Genomic DNA, 21,991 nt, shown 5'->3' on the forward strand with positions numbered 1-21,991 from the left:
CCACTGCTACAGTTCTGTGTGAGTCGGACTTTTCTGACTTCTGCTTTGACTCTGCCCATGACCTTGGTGGTTGAGAGCCACCACTTGACCTCTGCCACCCTGGGATCCAGCGACCGACCCCCACCCCCCCACTGCATTTAGGTTTCCCAATTCAGTGGCAGCAGTTCTCGCCATAGGGTGCCTTGGGCACATTGCTTGCCTTCTTTACGCCGCTGTCTCCTCCTCTGTATAGTGGGGATAATAACAGGGTTTTATTTGTGCTGGAGCAGAGGGAAGAGATGGAGAAGAAAGGAAGGGACTGAAGCAAGAAGGGGAACATGTAGGATGCAGAGAACCCTGGGCAGGAGCAGATCCATTTACTCATCCAACAAATGTTTCTTGAGCACCTACTGTGTGCCACCCACCATGATAGCTTTTAAGGATAAAATCATAAACAAGGCAGAGGCAGCGACTGCCTGCTGGGGCTTAGCGGCAGAAAAAATTTAACAAGCAATTGCAGCATGGTCTCAGCTCTTGGTTGGGGAAGCTCAGGACATATAGGAGGCTGGCGCTTATTGAGGCTTCCCTGTACACTGGGTATAACCCTTAAATGTCCAGAATATACCTCCTGGCTCAACTCATCACACAGCCGAGGAGGGAGCCCCATCTTGGTGCTTAGGGCATGTGTGGGGCACACTCAGAGTTATCAACCCATCACTCCAAAGTAGTTCTCAATGTCTCCTCCCTTTGTCCATTTGCACTGCTGCTGTGCTGAGTCCCTGCAGTGGTCCTCTATCTGGTCCTGCCCTGCATGCCTGGTCCCCGACAACCTCTCCACCCACCACACCACTCTCCACTCACCCACCCTGCTGCAGCCCCACAGGCTTCTTGCCTCCCTCTCAGCCTCTGGGCTTTTGCGTGTGCTGTTCCCTCTGCCTGAACACCCTTCACCTGGCTGAGAACTACTCATCTTGTACACCTCCATTCAGTGTTCACTTCCTCTGCCTTTCTCCCAGCCCCAGACCTTCTGAGGCTCTTCTGTTTTAGGTTCCTGCATCCCCAGCACATTCCTCTGCAGCCCTTTGCCCCGTTGGCAATGTTAATCAATCATCGCCTTCCCCCCCCAGGCGCTGGGCTCCACCGGGCAGAGACAATGCCTGCCATGGTCACCACTGTAACCCCCTCCCGCATTGCCATGCCTGGTTTATAGCGATGCTCAATAAACATCCTTGATAGCTAAGCACAGCTTCGAAAGATGGTGCCTTTGTATTAAGCACATCATTCTCCAGGCCGAATTCTCCTTGTGTTTTGAGCAGCTTCTGTTTTCCAGCCACATCCAAACCATTCAAGATGCAGAACAGTACTGAGGGACCAGGGTGTCCATCCTCGCAGGACGTTGGAGAAGTGGACGTCTGCTTGTCCCTACTCCCCTCCCTTCCTTGGTCAGGGAGACCGTCTGTGTGTGAGCTGCGGGCCAAGATTTGCCTGAGCGGGCCTCTTCCACGCGTGCCCGCGGTGCACGCGAGCAGCCAGCAGGTGGCGGCAGAGAGACAGGAGTGGTCCACAGAAGAGCCCAGCTCAGAGCCGAGCCGCGCGAACCCACCGAGCCCGCGCTCAGAAGCCAGATCTCCCACCGACAGGCCGCTGGTTTCGGAAGGCTGCTGGGTCCTTCCTCTCTCCCAAGTGCAGGCAGAGCCCCCCTGGAGCTATGGCCAGCCCTTCCGGCAGCCCCGAGGACACGGGCAAGCTCAGAGGCAGGGATGGCCGGCAGAGGCGGGAGGAGGAGGATGCCCCTCCGGAGGAGAAGAGGTTGAGGCTGGGGCTGGAAGGAGGAAGTGCAGCGAAGGAGGAAGGAGAAGACGCGCCACGACTGGGCAGGGAAGAGACCGGCATCCAGACAGGTGTTGAAGACAGAGGTGTAAGTGAGCGGGGGGCGCAGGAGGGACGGGGGCTGGGGGGTGGGCAGGGATGCTCCCCATCGGCGGTCAGGTCTAAGTTGATAATTGGGCAGCAACTCCTGCGGGCGGGCGGGCGCGGTGTGACAGCTTGTGGGGACCTCCTGAGAAACTAGATGCTCCGTCGTTGGTGGCAACTCCCTTCTTGTTTATGTAGGATCGACTTGCTGATTCTCCCACGACGTCGTCGCTGGCTGGGAGACCCGCGGGCTCTGCGGTTGTCCAAAAAGGGAGGGGGAGCTCTGTGTCCTGGGGGCGTCCAGAAGGGAAAGGAGGCGGGGGTTTACTCTGAGCAGCCCTCACTCTGCACACCCCATCCTGGGCAGAGCTGTTTTAGGCGTCTCTCTGGGACTTTGCTGGTTGCCTTCCATCTGGTAAGGGGCTTGGGTGGGAAGTACCGGGCACAGGCTCTGCAAACCCTGCCCTGCCGTGTGTGCCGGCGGCAGCTCACTAAGCCCCTCACCTGCCCCTCGTCTTCCTGTCACTGCTCCCCAGGCTGGCTGGGCAGGGAGAGTTGAGAGAGAAGGCAGGTGGCTTCCAACCCTGAAGTCACTCTTCTCTCCCCATCCCTCCAGAGAAGGACAGTGAAGCAAAGTTCTGTGCATCCCCTCAGGTGCCGCCTAGCTCTGATCCCCGCTAGCCGAGGGTATGTGTGCGGGTGATTTGTAGCATATGTGCGTGGGTATGTGAGTCACCAGGTGTGTGTGGGATGGAGCTCCATGGCCAGCTTGACCTCCCTGGCCACTGCTTTCTGCTTCCTCTTCTGAATCTTCCAGTTGTGACCTGGCTGACCTTACATTTGGGGGTCACAAGTGTCTGGAGAACAGATGAGGGCTGGCTGGACAGCTGTCCCCGTGGTGAGGGCTGCCACCTTGAGAGTTTTAAATTGATAATGGGTTTGACCTTTTTGTTTCTTCCAAACGTTTTTATTCTTGACCATTTGCTTGGCTGAGCTCGTCTTAAAAATTTGATTTGTGACTAGTGAGCCCCACAAGGGAGAGGTCCCCTTGTTTCTCCTGAATTCACGCAGGCGGCAGCAGCCTGCCTCGCGTTCACTAGGCTGCATCAAAGCCCGGCTGACTCCCAGGCGCTGCTTCAGAGCCCTCACCTACCCGTGGCTGTGATTGTTCAGATCATGGGCCACCTGGACACCAGAACCAGGAGAATTTCTCTCTGAGATGCTAGGAGAAGGATCATATTTATGGAAGGTTTATTGGGACACATCGTGGAAAGAGTGGGAAGGGATGTGTCGCAGTGTGGTGAGAGGAGAGGTCCCAGGTCTGAGACACAATTATGTGGGCCGTGCAATGCTGTGAAACTTCCACTGTCAGAAGCCCTCCCCTCCTCCTGTCACCTCCCTCTTTTACGTGGAACTTTGCCAAAGACTAGGACACCAGAATGGAATGAAGTGACTAAATGCAGTGGGATGCTTAGGAATGTGGGTTTGGAGCTAGTCTACTCGGGTGTGAATCCTGGTTGTGGCCCTCCTTAACTGGGTGACTGGGGGCAAGTGACTTAACCTCTCTGAGCCTTAGTGTTCTCAGTGGTGCAAAGGACATGTAAATAGGCCCTGTTTCATGGGGTTATTGTTCCTGAGGTTAAGTGAAGGTTATCCATAGAAAGCACTTAGCATTGCACCTGGTGTGTAGTATGTGCTCAATGAATGTGATTTAGTGCTGAAATTCTCTCTGTGCACCTTGCTTGCAGCCATGTTTGGTTCTGGGAGTTCATTACAAGAGATAAGGATCTTAGGCAAGACTCTCCATGGTAAATGCCTTTTGGAGGTTAAAGGATTTATGTGCAGAGGATGACATTTTTAAAAGGCAGAAACCCCACTGAACTTTTTGGTTCGTGAAGGGAAGTGGGGATACCATGGTTTGAAGCGTTATGTCATAACTGGACAGAAATCGTCCTTGTTTTCTGAAACTGAATACGATTCTCTCCTTTTGGGACACCTGGATCTTCTGGGGACAGTGGCTCCTCACGGAGCTGGTGTCTTGGTTTTCAAGTTTAAAGGCTGGCCAAAACACAGGCTGCCCAGAATGCCCACCAGACAGATTTCTTTTTTTTAGTTTCTATAGGAATATTCTCTTTAAAGAACCTAGAAGCAGTTTCAGGCTGGTGCCAGGAGCAGCAGCTATTTCTTTAAGGAGGAGAGCCATTTCTTCATTCACAGACCACGTTCAGATGCATCACGAAAAACAATGCTTCTTCATGGGATTTTGTCTGTGTAGACCATTAGCTTGGCTGAAATGTCAAAATCATCTTTGTTCTTTAATAGCAGATTATTTTTGGATGTAGATCATTTTGGGCTTTTCTCTGCAGAAGCTGCATGGGCAATACCTCCGTGTCCATGTTGTATCTAGATGTTTTTAAGGATAAAATACCCTTTCCCATTACTGTATCCGATGCTCTGGATGGTTGAGGTTTACATGTGACTGGTTGTCCCTCAGAGTGGCTCCTGGGCTCGGGTCTTGTCTTTAAGCAGAGTGTTGCTTCCTCTTCTGGCTGCTAGGGGATGCTTTTAGGAGCTAAACTGGAGCCCCAGGATGCCGCTCAGCACCCGAGTCCTGCTGGATGTGCGGTGGAAGGAGGGTGTGTGACTAGTGAGGGCTGACCCTCCACCGGGGATCAGAAGTTTTACAGAGTCTTTTTGTCCCCTCCAGGACCGGTGATGCTGAGAGGGTATTGAAGAACTGGTCCTCCCAGAGCCTTTATTGATTCCTTTAGAGAGACCCCAGGGTGAATCTGACCCACAGCTCTTCCTGGAAGGAGAGAAAAGTCTTTCCTGTAGGTAATTGGTTATCAACCTCAGGTGTTTGTTCAGCTTTTCCCAAGATCAGGCAGCTTGGCATAGATTTCTGAGTTGTTGCTGAGCAGAGTTGAGCTTTCAAGGGTAATAACTCATCGGAATCCCCGAAATCCCCTGATGGACTCTCCACTCAAGAGTCCCTGGGGTTGAGACTAGAGCAGAAGGTTGTTGTCAGCATGGGGCTCCCTGTAGGGGTGAATCCAGACTGTAGGTCTTTCCCCTTCTTGCTGGTGATGGTCTGCACCTGGATATCTCAACTTTGGCACTGTTGATATCTGGGGCCAGATCATTCTCTGTTATGGGCAGCTGTCCTGTGTATTGTAGGGATGCTTAGTATCATCCCTGGCCCCTACCCACTAGATACCTGTAGCATGGATACCCTACCCCCAGTTGCGACAACCCAAAGGGTCCTCAGACGTTGCCTGTGGTAGCAGGAGCAGGCAGTCAAAATCACCTTGGCTTAGAGCCACGAGTCTACACTTGCAAAAAATATTTCAGAGTGTGGGTGTTGAGTTTGGGTCTCTGCTGTACCACTTATGAGCTATGTGGCCTTGGGAAGTTTATACAACCTCCAGGGGCCTCAATTTCCTCATCTATAAAATGGAGATAATCTCAGTGACAGGTTATGTATGCATTCAATAAAACAACAAGATAATAAATAGAAAATGCTTGGAATACCATTTAGACACAGAAAAAGCACAAAACAAATGGTCATCTCTGTTTTTAATTATTTGGGTGAATCAGACTCCGTCCTCCATCCCCTTATCCATTGGTGACATGTAACGGGGGATACCGTCCACCTAAACCTCAGATTGGATTCGGGTAGCACCTCAGCTTTCCGCATGGAACTCATTGGCATCCCCCAATTTCCTCCTTGGTTCTGGGGGTGCAGGATTCCAGGGAGCAGGGGTGTGGGTAGGCAGGCCAGATGGCAGGAGGGGTTCACTCCCACAGTGGAGAGTTCCAAAGCTGACTGCCAAGACAGGGCGTTTGGACCAACATCTGGGTTTCAGGATTCCCGTTTGAGCACAGCTGGACTCCACAGGGTGGAAACTCTCTCTGCTGAGATATAGATATTTCCCTGGTAACGATCTCTCAAGCTGACATGAAGACATGGCCACCCACTGGAGCGCAGTGTGTCTGCCACAGCTCTTCTGTAACTTATGAGGCAAGCATCTGTGGAATGCTGTGCTGGAGAGGGAAATGGCAGGAGGTTTCCTCGTCCTCCAGGGGCCAAGAGTGGGGTGCAGGATGGTGGAGGGTCCTTGGAGGAGGAAGAAGCATGGAGGGTATTCCTTTCAGCAGGAACAGAGAGGCACAGGCATACTGGACAGTTCAGACCCCTCAGCCCCTGGGGAGGTGGCTGCCTTTGTGTCTGGAGTAGTTTTAGCTGTGTTGCCCTTGGCTTTAATCATTTCAGAAATATTTAACCCCAGTGCTAGCAAACTGGAGCTTGATTTGGGCTTCTCAGCTGGAAAGAGTTGGACTGCAAGCCAGTGTCTTCCTAATTTAAAAAATTTCAGCAAGATGGTCATTGTCCCTTTGGGTCCTCTAGAACATGACTTGGAGCTCAGGGAACACGAGGGAGACCATTTTGGGGGCTGGGACAGGAGTCTTTGCCAAGGATGCTTGTGGCCTGGATGATGGCGGTGGTGGTGGTGGTGGTGGTGGTGGAGTTGTGTACCTGAATTGAGGACCTTGAGTTGTGTACCTTATGAGATACATTTCAAAGGATTTAGGATCTATTGGGTATTGGGAATGAGCAAGATGCAGAGTCAAGTCGACCTCCAGAAAGGCAGGGAAGACCATACATTTGATTCTGGACTCTGGCTGACGTTGCTCTGAGACCCAGGTGGCAACATCTAATGGATAAATGGGTCAGGGATGGAGATTCAGACTTGAGGGTCATCAGTGTTGATGGTAGTTGAGGCCAAGAGGACACCCGAGATTGACTGGGGAAAGAAGAGGAGTGGCAAGAGAAGGGACTTTACTATAAGCCTGGGAAATCTTAATGATGAGAGGAGAAGAATCCATGAGAAAGGTCGGAGGACCAGCAGGCAGAGAATGTGTGGCTCCACAGACAGGAGAGGGAGAAAGACAGGGGTCATTTGTGTTGAAGAGAGCCCATTGGATTTAATATGTTCATTGGCTCTTGCTGGAATTTTAATAGAGGCCAACTGGGGGGTGGAGTACAAAGATTCACCCTAAGTCTGGACACTCTAGCACCCAACCACAGTGTGTGCAATGAAACAAAGGACACTCCATGGTCTTGACACTCTTGCAAAACTATAGTTTGTGTGTGTGACTCCAAAGCCTCTGTCCTCTTAAAACACTCAGCTGTCACTTTTCCATGCTACCTTGGAAAAGGACCCAGCCTTGGTGGAGAGCCCTGCCCTGGCTGTGTTCCTCGGCACAAGATGGTGTCATGGGGAGACCCTCACCTCTCTACATTGGGGACCACTTGCCTTTTTCATTCCTTCTCCAAGTGTTTGAGCAGCTCCTATGGTGCCAGGTGCCAGGCTAGGTGCTGTTCTACAGGATGGATCAGTCCCTGTTCTCCTGGAAACCCTACTCTAGTGGAGGAGACAGATTCTGGTCCATGGGCCTAAGCCACCCCCCACCTGTGTTTGTAAATAAAGTTTTATTGACACACAGCCCCACCCATTTATGTGCATATTGTCTGTGGCCACTTTCCTGCTGCAGTGGGAGAGTTGAATAGTTGGAGCAGAGACTGTATTGCCCACAAAGCTGAAAACATTTACACTGAGAATCTCAGGTGCAGGGTTTTGTACCCCCATGGTGTCCCATGGGGGCATGAGTACAGCGGCCCTTGAAATGCACACAGTTCTGAGCTGGGTTTGCTACAAGTACCCACCTTGTGGGACCCCAGAGGAGATGGAGTCAGCTCCCCTACTCTCAACTTTTTGGGTCTTTGGTGTCAGGGGAAGAACTGAGATTCTGAGTGGGCTTTCCTTATCCCTGTGGCCGGGCACCAGGCTAGTGCTGTCTGACTTTTGGATGGGGGCGAGAAAGGAGGGAGGGAATGGTGACTTGGTGGCCCCCTCCTAAGCATCTCTCTAAGATTGGTCCCCAGTGAGTGTTCAGGGTCCCACTTTGCACAGCTGCCAAAATCTGGTGAGGTCAACCTTCCTGGCGCTGTGACTCTGGGGTACAGAGCCTCCAAATCACTAAGAAGAGAGAGAAAAGAACGGTGTTTTTTTTGCAAGCACAAGAACTTGGGTTATTGAAATTAACATTTACCCCAAAGTTTTATAATGTCTGGGCATGCATATTTAAGCATCTGCTTCAAAATCTCTCGCTAATAAGCAGATGGTGCATTTAATTCCCCCTTTTTTTGTTCTCTGAGCAATACACGGCTTCCTGCACTGCGTTCCTTGCAGGCAAACTGCACATGGAGGTGACAGTACTTCTGACCATCAGCACAGATCCCCCGAGAGGCCACTGAGAGCCCTGTATTTGTGGGGCTGTGGTGAGGAGGAGCTGGCCTTTTCCCTTATCAGCTCCAGCGGGAAGTTATCAGGTTACTCACAAGTCCACAAGGCTCCTGCCTTTGCTTCTCCAGAGAGTCTCAGCTGCATCTGAACCCTAGACCTCACTGGCCAGAGAGCCAGTGTCCCAGGCAGGGTGCAGTCTGAAGGGGGAGGGGGCCTGGGAAAAGCTGCAGGGGAGGAACTCCAAAGAGTGGGTAGAGGCAAACAGGCAGAGAGAAGAGTCGGCATGCAGAAGCAAGGACCTTGAAGCCACAAAGGAGAAAGGTGGATTTCCAAAAACAGAGAGAAGAGTAGACACTATTAGCGTGCTCCAAGTGTGGCTGGGTTTTGTGAATTTTGCTTGTTTCCTTCCCCCTGGCTCATCTCACTGTGTTCCAGGGTGTCATAGAAACAGGCTCTCAGGGGCTCTGTGCAGCTCCCGGTTCCGAGGGTCTTTGGGGAACGAAGGGGCTGCCCAGTGGGTTCCCTTGGCTCTGTGGCCCCTCCTGCCTAGTCCCTCCACCCTTGACTGTGTGCGGACCCGCCTTGCCTTGCCTGTCAGACCTCCTTCTGGGAGAAACCTGGGCAGGGCTTGTGTCTTTGCTGTGGGGCTGTGTCTTGTGTCTCTGCATATGGAAGACTTTGTGACTTGGAAACGTGTTGGCTTAAATTGGAAGGCGTGTGATGCCTGCGAGGGAAAATCTACTGCCCTTTTCATTTTTCGTTTTGATTCCGTGTTCTGTGTTGTCCTGATGGAGTGGTAAGCCCTGGCCTCTAGGAATCGGGCTGGATGAAAGCATCTACATGGTCTGAGTATAATTCCTTGGCTTTTGTTCTGCTTATTAGCAATACACATTATTATTTGCTCATTGTAAAGAATTTTAGCAATACAAGTATATATAAAACAAAAAGCAAACAACTCTTTTATCTGCCTCTCTTCAGCCTTGCTTCTCAGAGGTGACACCAGGAGGGGAGGGGTTGACATATACCCTTCCACACCTTTCTCTTTGTATTCAAGCATATATAGTTGCACATAAATAGTTTAATCTTTTTAAAATAAAAATGGGATAATGCTCCATTTACTGTCTGGAAAAGCTTCCTTTTCACTTAGTGGTGTGTCCTTGGCATCATCTCATGGTGAAACCTGGGCTCCACCTTGCTCATAAGGCAGTTATTCTGCTGTGTGGATGCACTGTAATTTATTTGGCCGACCCTAGATTGATGGGTCTTTGAATGGTTCCTGCTTCCTCCCTGTTGCAGATGGCGTTGTGATGAATATCCTGGCACACATTGCTTGGGGTTCTGTGCCTGTGCTTATCTAGTAAGTTTCTAGGGCCAGGATATCCAGGGGCAAAGGGGGATCTGTGCTGAATTTGCATCCTGGTTAAATATCTCCCTGCCTCCCCAGCCCCACAAGACTCACACGTACCATCCTCTATAGGGGTCACCCTCTGAAGCCTGAAGGGCACTGGTCAGATGGCATTGGCCACCTCACTTCCACTGGGGTCAGTCTACACCCTGCTGCCCCTGGGGGCCCAGCTATCTCACCAGCTCCTCCTGGCAGGACCTGGCTTCTGACTGTGGCAGGTGGCCTCACCCGAGGGAAAGTTCACTTTCCCAAACATTCTTGGTTATGTTACTGCAAGTTCCAAGGTTGGCATGTGCCTCCTTCAGACCTTGCTGCTTCCCACCTGTGTGCCCTTGAGCAAGCCATTTCAGCTCTCTGATCTCAGTTTCCTCAAATGTAAAATGGGGATAATACAACAGTGAAGGCTGCCTCCTTGGCTGTTGGGAGGATTCAAGGAAATGACCACCACTTCTGCGATGTTTGGCTTGTTGTGCACGTTCAGCCAGTGCTGGGCAGGTCATTGCTGAGTTTTCGGCATGCTGGTCTGTGGCTTTACCAGGGGTATGTTTTTTGTGTCGAGTCCAATGCCAGGCCCTTAGTAGCTGCTCAGTAAACACTTAGTGAGTGATTGGCAGGGATGGAGATTGGGGCAGAGGCAGCGGGAGCAGACGAAAGGCAACGGGCTCATTAGTGAGCCCCCAGCTAGTGGGCTCCAAGATGAACCTCCGTCCTCAGAGCCCCTTGCCCCTTGCTATACTTGCCAAGCACACAGGGCTCTGCTGTGTCTTCCAGGCCAGAGCCCAGGCAGGTGCCGGTCAGTGTCCTGGTGCATCAGGGCACCTCCAGCCCCAGCTTGGTCCTGGATGCCAAGTGGCCCCAAGGTGGCCGGGACTCTGCTGGTTCTGAGCCCAGACACAGAAGACAGGGAAGTGGGGGGGGGCAGCACCCACAATTTGGCCCTTTCTTTCCCCTTTGCTTTGGACCCTGCGAGGCACGTGGGCTTGTATGTGTGCATGTACGTGTGTGTGCCTGTATGTTGGTGTTCTTGTGTGTGTGTGACCTTCTCTGTGAGTTTCCAAGTCTTGGGTTGTTTGTGCAGGACTAGGGTTGCCAGATTACATGCAGGAGGTCCAGTTAAACTTGACTTTCAAATTAACATTTTTTTTTTAAATAAGTGTATCCCAAAGAAATATTTGGGACATACTTACACTAAAAAATAATTCGTTGTTTATCTGAAATTCAAGTTCGAACGGCATCCTGTCTTTTTACTTGCTACGTCTGGCAGTCCTGTGGGGGGTTGTGGGTATGTGTTGGTGTATCTCCACATGAGGGACTGTCTGTAGGCACCAGGATAGGGATGGAATGGGAAGACCGTCCAGGGCCGCTTAGCGGCCCAAAGTCTGTGGGGTTGGATGCTCTGGTCCCTGGGCCTGGGCAGTGCTCCCCAGCACCTGCCATCTCCATTGGTTTCTCTCCCATCCCTCTCTAAACACAGGGCAAAAGCTGCCCCATCCACCCTCGTTTGGAACACAGCCGCCCAGCCAGACGAGATGCAAACAGCGTGCCAGATGGCTGCAAAGCTTTCCCCAGCTCCCTCTGCAAGGGGCCTGCAGATGAAACGGAAGCCCTCGTCTGCACGGCTCCCCCTTCCAGAAAAGCCGGGCCGACAGACACTCCTCCTTCCTGGCGATTAAACTGCCCCGTGTTTTGCCAAACAAATAAAGCCCTTCATTTCCACCATAAACTTGTTCACACGCGCGGGCTGATTGATCCACCAGTGTGCCTGATTCATCAGCTCTCTCGCTGGGTGGGATGAGAGGCTCTTCTCTCAGGCCCCAGTGAAGAGCTGCCTAATTTCCATCTGAAAGACTTGGTAGAAACCAACCACAGCATTGGAAGAAAGCTGCCTCTTCCCCCTTGGCAGGTTCCTTGTTTTTCTTGACATTTGACTGTGATTGAGGGGGCATTTGCATCCGGCTGGCTGGGGGCTGTCACGGAGGACGTTGGACTTGGCCTCTGAGTCCACTGCATCCCTTCATGGGAAAAGCCAGGAAGGAAGCTTGTCCTGTGTTACTGTTAAGTCTTTTACTGAACTCGTTATAGACAAGGTCTCTGTTTCCTTGCAGCTCCTCTGTGAGGCAGGTGCTATGATCATCTGCACGCTCACTTGCTCTCTCTAGTGTCTTTCAAGCTCCTGTACACATGCTATGCTCTTTTCTGCCACAGGGACTTTGCACATCCTGCTCTCTCTGCCTGGGGAGCACTTTCCCTCCCCCCTTCACCTGGTAAACATCTCATCTGCCAGCTGAGTCACCACTGCCTCAGGGCAGCCTGGCCACACTAAGTCACAGCAACTCCTGTTACCTGTTCTTATAGCACCAGCTGTCTCTCTGTTTAGATTTGGCCCAACTAGAGATAACTGTTTCTTTGGGCATGACTCTTTGATGAATATCTGCCTCCTTCTACACTACAATCACCATGAGGGTAGGGGCCATGCTTGTTCTTGATTCCCACTGTGTTTCTGGTGTTTAGCATACGTCCAGGTAGAATTTGATTAATGAATGAGGCATACCCATTTTACAGATGAAAAAACTGAGGCTCAGGAAAATTACACAATTTGCCTGGTGTTATGCAGTCACTCAGAGGTGGGGCTGGATTTGAACCCACCTGGTTGGTCTCTGGGTGCATGCTATTAATGTGGTAACTCTCCAACTGCAGAAGTGAGAGAGATTATGCAGGACATGTGTTGCCAGAATCCCAGGGGTCCTCTAGAAGGTGATGTAGGAACATATCTGCCTATGGACCTTTTTACTGTTGCATAGAATGCCCCATTAGGCATTGCATAGAATGCCCCATCCTTCTGTCTTACCCTTAGCAAAGGCCTTTGTAATATTTGAAGAGCAGTTGTCGGTGTGGGAGGATGGAACCTATATCATATTTAGATCTCGTGGTCTGCCATGGCCCCCTGATCTTCTTTAGCTTCAGTTATGCAAAATCCACACTGTCTCTTTTGGTAGATGTTCAGTTTCTTTTCCCTCTTCAAGTTTGCTTAAAACTTGATTCCACAACTGAGGCCTGCTCCCTATCCCCATCCCTTACCCAGGTTGACTTGGATTTTGTCAACAACTACTCCAGCCTTTGGTGAAGGCCAGATTGAAGGAAAGCCTTAGAAAAGAGGATGTGTGAAGAAAGTGAAGCTACCTGATGGGTGGGCAGTCACTAGGGTCAATCCAAAGGCTGGAAGAAGGGCTGACTTGGAGGACTGGAGGAGTCTCAGGGCTGAGGGTCAGGTCCAGGTTGACTAAAGGGGCTGAGTCTGCCGGGGTGAACTTCGAGTATTTAATAAACCCCTCCTTCTCCTCATGGGTGGGGAATAATTGATGAGACTGCTAAATTTGATGGGGATTAAAGATCCTTTGGTGGAATTTACCTAGAATGCCAACAGTGTGACACCGCCAAGGCATTGATTATTGATTGCCCAGCTGTCATCAGTTCATCAGCCTTCAGTTCTAGCCGTAATTTACATTAATTATCAATGCAAGTTTTTACTTTCCTAGTCAATAAAGGGGGTGTTCAGAGAACAGTGACCGAGGCTGGGCACTACCCAAAATGATGTGTATTTCCTGGGCAAGCTTCTTGCCTGCTCAGCCACAGGTGGAAATGCATCCTAAATAACTCATTTGGTTCTTTAGAGGGCTCTGAATAAATGGCAAACAGCTCAAGTCCATTCCTCTACCCATCCATCTACCCACACACCCATCCATCCATCCACCCATCCACCCATCCACCCAACACTCCCCACCCTCCCTCCATCCATTCATCCACCCAACGCTCCCAACTCTTCCTCCATCCATCCATCCATCCATCCATCCATCCGTCCGTCCGTCCGTCCGTCCATCCATCCACCCAACCCTCCCTCCCTCCCTCCCTCCATTCCTCCATCCATCCGTCTGCTTGTACCTGTGTTCATTTATTCAGTAAAGACTCATTAACCACCTAGTAGATTCTGGGAAGGCACCTACTCTAGTGGCTGAGAACACAGGCTAAACCTGGGCTCAAACCGAGTTCCACCACCTCCTAACTAACTCCTTAGGCAAATTACATAGTCTCTCTGTGGCTCAGTTTTCTCATCTGACAATTGGCTATTAATAACGCCTACTGTTGCAGGTATAGTGAGGATTAAATAAGGTGCCACATAAAAAGTGCATCATCCACACTCAATAGATATTAGGTTTTACCATTTATTCTTAATCTTTGTAGGTGCTTCAGCTAACATGGTGAGCATAGGGAAGACATGTATTTGAATAGGAGAAGGCCAGACAGTTATGGGGGGGCCTGGACCAATCTTGGTGGCTCAGAGAAATGTTCCTTGAGGAACTGCTGTGTCAGTTGAGACTTGCAGGGTGGGTACCAGTTAGCACCTGGAGATCCCAAGACAGGGTGCGGTCAAGTAACCAGGGCCTGGCGGGGTTGGGTCCTGGTCCCCACTGGCAGAGTTGAGTGACCCAGCCTTTTTGTCCCCTCTGCCAAAAGTCCACCAGATCTGGGAGTGGCTCTGTTGGGAGGGGGCTGGCCATGATGGTTGGCCTTTACCCTTCATCACACTCCCTGTGTGGCATCTGGAAAGCCTGTGCCTCAGTCTCCTGTCTGGGGAGTGGGGTTAGGAATACCAAGCCTGCTTCCCTCCCAGGACTGTTAGGAGGATAAATGAGATGGTAAGTGAGGGCCCTTTGAAAATGAAAACATTCTGTTTGAATGCAAAGTGTTCTGTGACTGATATTATCTATCCTGTGAAATCATTGTTGACCCTGAAAATGTCTATTCAAAAACTAAACGGAGTAGGGACTTCCCTGGTGGCGCAGTGGTCCAATGCAGGGGACACGGGTTTGGGCCCTGGTCTGGGAAGATCCCACATGTCACAGAGCAACTAAGCCCATGTGCCACAACTACTGAGCCCATGTGCCGCAACTACTGAAGTCCACGTGCCTAGAGCCTGTGCTCCGCAACAAGAGAAGCCACCGCAATGAGAAGCCTGTGCACTGCAAGGAAGAGTAGCCCCCGCTCGCCGCAACTAGAGAAAAGCCTGCGCACAGCAACGAAGACCCAACACAGCCAAAGATAAATAAATAAATAAACAAATAAAAAAACCTGAATGGAGTTAACCCTTCCTCCCTACCTACACTGGGGGAGGGGATCTGTCAAAGATTGTTGTTGCTATTTTACACACGGGGAAAACTAAGGAAGGTGCAGAAATGGGACCAGGACCCTGGACTCCTGACTCTGTCGGTGTAGGGTCTTAAATGGGTGAACTGCTTTGTATTCCTTCTACAGGGTTGCTCTGTAAGAAATATCCCTCATCTAATATTCAAAGGGGGACCTGAGACAGTTTCTAAAAACAAAAGTGGCTGTTGGGTGGGTTCAATTATCTCTACAACTGGGACAGCTCTGGGAATGAAGCAAGAGGAAACATCTTTGGAGTCAGAGGGATTTGGGTTTGAACCCCAGATTTTGACAGTTACAAGCTGGGAGAACTTGGGCAGGTTATTCAACATCTCGGAGCCCCAGTGACCTTGGAAAATAGGATGCATTGTATTAAAACTTGTAGGAAGACTCCCACCTGGCCCCTGTAGGCGGAGGGGTGACCAGCAGGGCAGGGTTTGAGTCTCACAGGTGCTCTGACTGACAACATCCACAGTCATTCCTACAAATGCTTCCCTGGCAGAGTTTTCTACGTATCAGGGATCGTGCAGATGGGATGTTAACACAGTAGTCAGCACAGAAATCAACATTTGTGGGTTTATTTTAGCACCTTTTTTGTTGTTCTCCATATTTCCATATTTCCCCAACCCTCAGGAGCATCAGAATCACATGGGAGAGGGTGTTTATTAAATATACGAATTCCTGGGGCTCATGCCCAGAGATTCTGATGCTTAGGGGCTCACCCCGGATGTATGGTTACAAAAGCTCCCAGGTGAGTCTCTTGTAGCAGGGCTGGCTCTGCCTCGGGGACCCAGTTTGGCAACCAGTCCTTGGCGCTACTTTGTTTAAATGTCAAGGTGGGCTCTTCTACTCCATCTCGTATTATCCTCATTTGTATTCAAGCCTGTGTCTTCCCCCTGGACTGTAAGCTCCTTGATGTCAGGATTCTCTGTCATATTTGCATCAGTGAACCAAGGTTTCCATAGGTGCTCCGTGGAACAGCATTGCTTGCTGAATGGGGTCAGACTCTAGGGAGGCGTGTGTGTGTGTGTATGTGTGTGTGTGATGTGAATCTTTGTTAAAAGAACCTTTTTGTTTTTCATCTGCATTTGCTGTGAGTCAGTATGATTTACTCTAATGGCAGCCAGTGCAGCTTAAGCAAGGCTTTGCCCTGAAATGGAGCGAGGTTATGGATGGGCAGAGCAGCCAAAAGCAATTCCTTGGAAAAGCTTCAGTGTCATCCTCACTAATTGAACTCAAATTTTCACTTCCTTTTAACACTGCCATGAGGGCCATGTTGATTCTCCTGTGGAATGGGTACAATCAAATCGCCTGTACAAGTGTATGTGAGTAACTGGGATTGGGTTTGGGGATGGATGCATTTCATCTGTGGACAAAAACAATGGGATAGGTGTCATCATTGGTTACCACCGTGTGTGAGATGGGACTTGGCATCCAAAGGAGGAGCCTCCTTTACATCCTCAACCTTGATCAAACTGTTTCTGAATTCCTCACACACACAGTCAGTACCATGATTGGTACTGATTGGATAATACTTCAGTTTCTTCCTATGCTGGGTAGGAAAATAAACTGTGGAAACAACTTCTCGAGGGTCCTTTCTTTTGTATCAGAGCTTCTCATGCTGGCCTTAGAACACCTGTGAGGGAATATCTGAGGTGGTTTCTAGACCTACAGTTTCCAAGGTCCCACCTTTTTGAATCAGAATCTCTGATGCTGGGACCACAAAATGAACTGATAACTCAGGAAGTTTGTAATCAAGTAGGGAGATCAGAAGTGTATATGAATAAGTGTAATACAGAGTAGGTTAAAAAACCAATACCTTGATTTTTAAATTTTTTATTATTTAAAAATTTTTTTTGGCCATGCTACGTGGCGTACGGGATCTTAGTTCCCTGACCAGGGATTGAACCCATGCCCCCTGCAGTGGAAGCACGGAGTTTTAACCACTGGACCATCAGGGAAGTCCCTACCTTCGTTATTTTTAACGAAATAGGTGTTTAAAAAATTCAAGGAATACAGAAAAGTACAAGAAAGAAAGAAAAAATCACCTCAAATCTTACCACCCCAAGAAATGAACCTCCTTACTATAAAGTGAACATCATCCCAGACTCAGTCTGTATACAGATGGAAGGGTGGCTAGAGAGATGGACAGACACTTCTGATCAGACAAAATGGGATTTTTTAAAAGAAAAGGTACTACATTTACTGTTGCATAAATGTAATTGAAGAAAAAGAAACTGAAGTGACGCTGAGGTACCTGGAGATGCGTGTAGGGTCCAGGCTGATGAGGAAGGCAAAGCAAGAAGGGTGGTGAGGTTGTGAAGAGCAGATTTAGAAGGGAGGAGGGGGTGAGGGAGGTGGGAGACAAGCAAACGTAGCTAGAGTGGGAATTTTAGATCTTGAGACCAGATGGCTTTACAGTGATGATGAAGATCAAAGTGGGGGCATTAGAATGAAGCTATAAAGCCCCCGTTTGAGGCTGGGATGCGTAGATGCTCCCTGTGAATGTCTGCTCATTGATGGTGAGAAATGTGAGCATGCTGGCCCTGCCAGATCTTTCCTAGGGACTCTGTGCTCTATTCTTGGGGCCTTTTTATCACCTGGCTCAGAGCAGTGGTCCCCAAAATGGTGTTCTTTGTACCATGACCATTCTATGTAAAATGTTCATGGGTCAAGGATGAAATGAAAAACAACTGGGAAAATGTTGTGGGAATGTGCACATTGGAGAAAAATTGCTTTTTATCCTTTGTGGGGGATTGTTCTTTATTTTGAAGTGATGTCTGTTCTGTTCAATTTTATTTGGCATTTTTGGATTTTTTTTCTTTTCTGAAATGCTATGGGGTAGAAATGTCTAATACTTACTCATATCCAGTTCTTGTCTCCTTCTTGGTAGTGGGAGGATGACACCGCCTTCCTCCATTTCCCTCGGTGAGGTGGGGGGAGGGATGTGACTAGTATTGGCCAATGGGCTGGGGCAGAAGTGCGGTGTGTGGGTTCTAGGCTGGAGCATTTAACACCTAGTGCATGGTCTTCTGGCTCTGTCTTCCTTCTGCTGTCCTGACGGGTGATGGAACCTCTGTTAAGTTCAACATGGAAACAGAATCCCTTCCTCTGTGCTCCTTGACATGGAATGCACATGAAGCGTGAGTGAGAAAAGCAACTCCTAAATGTCCTAAGGCACTGACACTTGGGGGTGGTTTGTTATTACACCAAAACCTAATCCAGGTTGATTGATTATGGTAGTATTTTTTTGGGGGGGGGTGACATTGGTAGCTTAAAAATGTCCTTTCTTAACCTCACCAACCCTCCAAAAAAAGGGGAACATTATGTTGGTTCCCAAAATTAAAAAAATATTTTTTGGCTTATGAAGTAGAACAATCTGGGAGTCAAGCATAGAGAACCACAGTGTGGAGTATCTACAAGCCCAGGTTATTTCCCTTAGCCAAGTTGTGGAGAATTTCTGTCTTTCCTATTCCACATTCCAGGGACTCTTTTTCTTTTAATATTAACATATTTGTGTTATTATATTTTTGGCTGCATTGGGTCTTCGTTGCTGCATGTGGGCTTTCGCTAGTTGTGGTGAGCGGGGGCTACTCTTTGTTGCGGTGCGCGGGCTTCTCATTGTGGTGGCCTCTCTTGTTGCGGAACACGGGCTCTGGGCGGGCTTCAGTAGTTGTGGCACGCGAGCTCAGTAGCTGTGGTTTGCGGGCTCTAGAGCTCAGGCTCAGTAGTTGTGGCGCACGGGTTTAGTTGCTCCGCGGCATGTGGGATCTTCCTGGACCAGGGCTTGAACCCGTGTGCCCTTGCATTGGCAGGAGGATTCTTAACCACTGCGCCACCAGGGAAGTCCCTCCAGGGATGCTTGAAGAGACTTTGGTAAAATGTTACAGCTTAAATGGTGCTGGGAGCCGCGGACTACCCTGACTCAGTTCTAGGGGTAGAATCCCTTCCTGCTTCGGAAGGAGCTTCGTGCCCTTGTGATAGTTCAACCCTTTAGAGGGATTCTGTACTAATTACATTAAAACATGGCCATGGCTTCTGCTTCGTTGTCCCCCAAATTAAACACCTCAATCACACAAACACACCCTGTCAGATTTAGTGCAACTGATTCCCAACTGTCACTAAGGACAAAATTAGCTTATATTTTTTCCAGTTCAACTGAAAGAAAATTGACAATAAAATGCTGATCAATATGTGCAGCTCAGGAAGTACAGCCTGCTTTGAGATGCAGAAGTGTTTGTTTTAAAAATCTATACTCTTGAGTAAAGAAAAAAAATCCATCTCTCTTTTCTAGAGGGGGTAGACTGAGACTGTTGCTGGGCTTAGCAACAGCTTGACCGTCGGAGTCTGAATTAAACCAATAAAATAGACGTTCCCCTGGAAAGAAGGGTGCATTTCTGCTTTTCTGGAGGACCATGCTTTTATGGTGAAGTTTGCTCTCTGTCTTTGGTGGTGTGTGTGTCTCCGGGTGTGTGTGTCTGTGGGTGGATGTCTGCATGCAAATGACAGTGTGTACCTGTGTGGGTGTGTGCAAAATTCCCATACGAACCTCAGCTTTGCGGGAATCTTAGGGCCTTGAGTCCAGTGGATGCCATTTTAAGAAAAATCACTCAAAAACGAGACAGAAAGAATTGAAATCAAAACCCAGCTTTAAAAGCCCAGGTTTGTGGGCAGCTCTGGATTTTCTTTGTTTGGGATTCTACCTGCCTCCATAGGACATTTTTGCTTCTTTTTTAAATGATCAGAATCAAAGGGTTAAAACTGATCATGAGCACAAAAGAGTAGATAGTGTATCTACTCTAGTAGATAGTGTAACCCTCTTTACATGAGGGTTTCTCAACTGAGAGAGAGACTATTGACATTTTAGGTTGGATATTTCCCTGTTGGGGGCTGCCCTGTGCAGGAGTTCTGTAACAAGGGGCACGCATGAGGTTCGAGTTGAGATGGAGAATCACGGTGAGACTGAGGAATTTGGCCATAGTGTCTTGAAGATACCCACAGTTTCTGGAGTCCTGACTGCACTTCTGTGGAATCAGGACTGGGTGGAATTCCCAGTTGCCACCTGTCTCCTATTCATTCAACAAACATGCAGGGAACCACTATGTGCCTAGAACTTGCCAGGAGAGGAGAAGAAAAAGATGATTGAGACATGGATCCATCTGAGGTCACTCTACCCTAACACAAATCAGATAAGAACACAGGGTCTTGTGGGGTAAGTGCCTTGATAGACCTCATCCTGCAGGCTATGTGAGAATGAAGGACTTTAAAAAAAATTACACATGAAAATGTATTGCACTTCATATATACAAATGTGATTTGTGTTAACTCTGTAGTATAATTATGCCCATATTCTTAGCATTATTATTATTATTATTTTTAAAATAAATTTATTTATTTATTTATGGCTGCATTGGGTCTTCGTTGCTCCCTGCGGACTTTCTCTAGTTGCGGCGAGCGGGGCTACTCTTTTTTTTTTTTTTTTTTTTTTTTAAATTTATTAATTTATTAATTTATTATTTTTGGCTGCATTGGGTCTTCGTTTCTGTGCGAGGGCTTCCTCTAGTTGCGGCGAGCGGGGGCCACTCTTCATCGCGGTGCGCGGGCCTCTCACTATCGTGGCCTCTCTTGTTGCGGAGCACAGGCTCCAGACGCGCAGGCTCAGTAGTTGTGGCTCACGGGCCCAGTTGCCCCGCGGCATGTGGGATCTTCCCAGACCAGGGCTCGAACCCGTGTGCCCTGCACTGGCGGGCAGATTCTCAACCACTGCGCCACCAGGGAAGCCCGGGGCTACTCTTCATTGCGGTGCGCGGGCTTCTCATTGCGATGGCTTCTCTTGTTGCGGAGCTCGGGCTCTAGGTGTGCAGGCTTCAGTAGTTGTGGCACATAGGCTCAGTAGTTGTGGCTCGTGGGCTCTAGAGCGCAGGCTCAGTAGTTGTGGTGCACGGGCTTAGTTGCTTCGCGGCCTGTGGGATCTTCCCAGACAGGGCTCAAACCCATGTCCCCTGCATTGGCAGGCAGATTCTTTTTTTTTTTTTTTCAGGTAATACTTTTATTTATTTATTTATTTATTTATTTTTAACATCTTTATTGGAGTATAATTGCTTTACAATGGTGTTTTAGTTTCTGCTTTATAACAAAGTGAATCAGTTATACATATACATATGTTCCCATATCTCTTCCCTCTTGCATCTCCCTCCCTCCCACCCTCCCTATCCCACACCTCTAGGTGGTCACAAAGCACAGAGCTGATCTCCCTGTTTAGCATTCTTTTTTGAAAGAGATTTGTTTCTTAGCAAATCATCTCTAGACTATGCTGAACTGGAAATTTACTTAGAAGCAATAAAAAACACAGGAATGCCAGGACTTATGCAGGAGATTCTAAAGTCAGTGGGCAAAGCAAAAAATTCAATACAGTTCACGTTACTCTTGAAAATCCCCTCCATCTTTCATGAAGTACAGAGGTCAGACTGACCACGGCTCACCAGCTTCCACCCAGCACGTCTTCCTCCAGGTTGGAACAGACAGTGGTTTCTTTGGTGAGCAACTGATGAAGTCATTGAGGGGTCACCTTTTATGAATATTTGTGTCTTCAACCCCAAAATCATTCATCAAAGTGAGATGTTCTCACTAAGGAAAGCAAGCACAAGCTCCTGCATGAAGGCTTTGCTCACAACTCCTACTTCTCTCTCTTTTCCCCCTCTTTGTTCTTGCCAAGTACTGATGGTTCATTTCCCACAGATTAAAAGAGCCCAAGTGGATCTATACCTATGAGTGGAATTGCTGGGTCATGTGGTAACTCTATATTTAATTGTTTGAGGGGCTGCCAGACTGTTTTCCAAAGTGGCTGCACCATTTGACATTCCCACCAGCAGTGTGTGAGTGTTCCAATTTCTCCACATCCTCACCAACCCTTGTTACTGGCAGTCTTTTTGATTCTAGCCATCCTATGGGTGTGAAGTGGGATCTCATTGTGGTTTTGATTTGTATTTCTCCAATGGCTAAGGATGCTGAGTGTCTTTTCATGTACCTATTGGCCATTTGTATATCTTACTTGGAGATAGGTCTATTCAGAAATGAAAACATAGGTCCACACAAAAACTTATACATGAATATTTACAGTAGCATCATTCATAATAGCCGAAAGGTGGAAATAGCCCAAATGCCCTTCAACAGATGAATAGATAAA

General features: G+C 48.9%; 1 protein-coding gene across 1 annotated transcript in view; it reads left to right on the forward strand.

Moving 5' to 3' along the window:
- Positions 1 to 1,141: 1,141 nt before the first annotated feature.
- LOC133104206 (translation initiation factor IF-2) overlaps positions 1,142 to 21,991 on the forward strand; it is a 298,010-nt gene continuing 277,160 nt past the window's right edge. The window contains exons 1-3 of the mRNA XM_061209854.1: positions 1,142 to 1,153; positions 1,269 to 1,339; positions 1,431 to 1,897. Of these exons, the coding sequence (XP_061065837.1) occupies positions 1,142 to 1,153; positions 1,269 to 1,339; positions 1,431 to 1,887 (540 nt within the window). The 3' untranslated portion in view covers positions 1,888 to 1,897. The remainder of the gene's footprint in view (positions 1,154 to 1,268; positions 1,340 to 1,430; positions 1,898 to 21,991) is intronic.

This window comes from Eubalaena glacialis, chromosome 13 (genome assembly GCF_028564815.1).
Source record: "Eubalaena glacialis isolate mEubGla1 chromosome 13, mEubGla1.1.hap2.+ XY, whole genome shotgun sequence".
Classification (NCBI taxonomy): Eukaryota; Metazoa; Chordata; class Mammalia; order Artiodactyla; family Balaenidae; genus Eubalaena; species Eubalaena glacialis.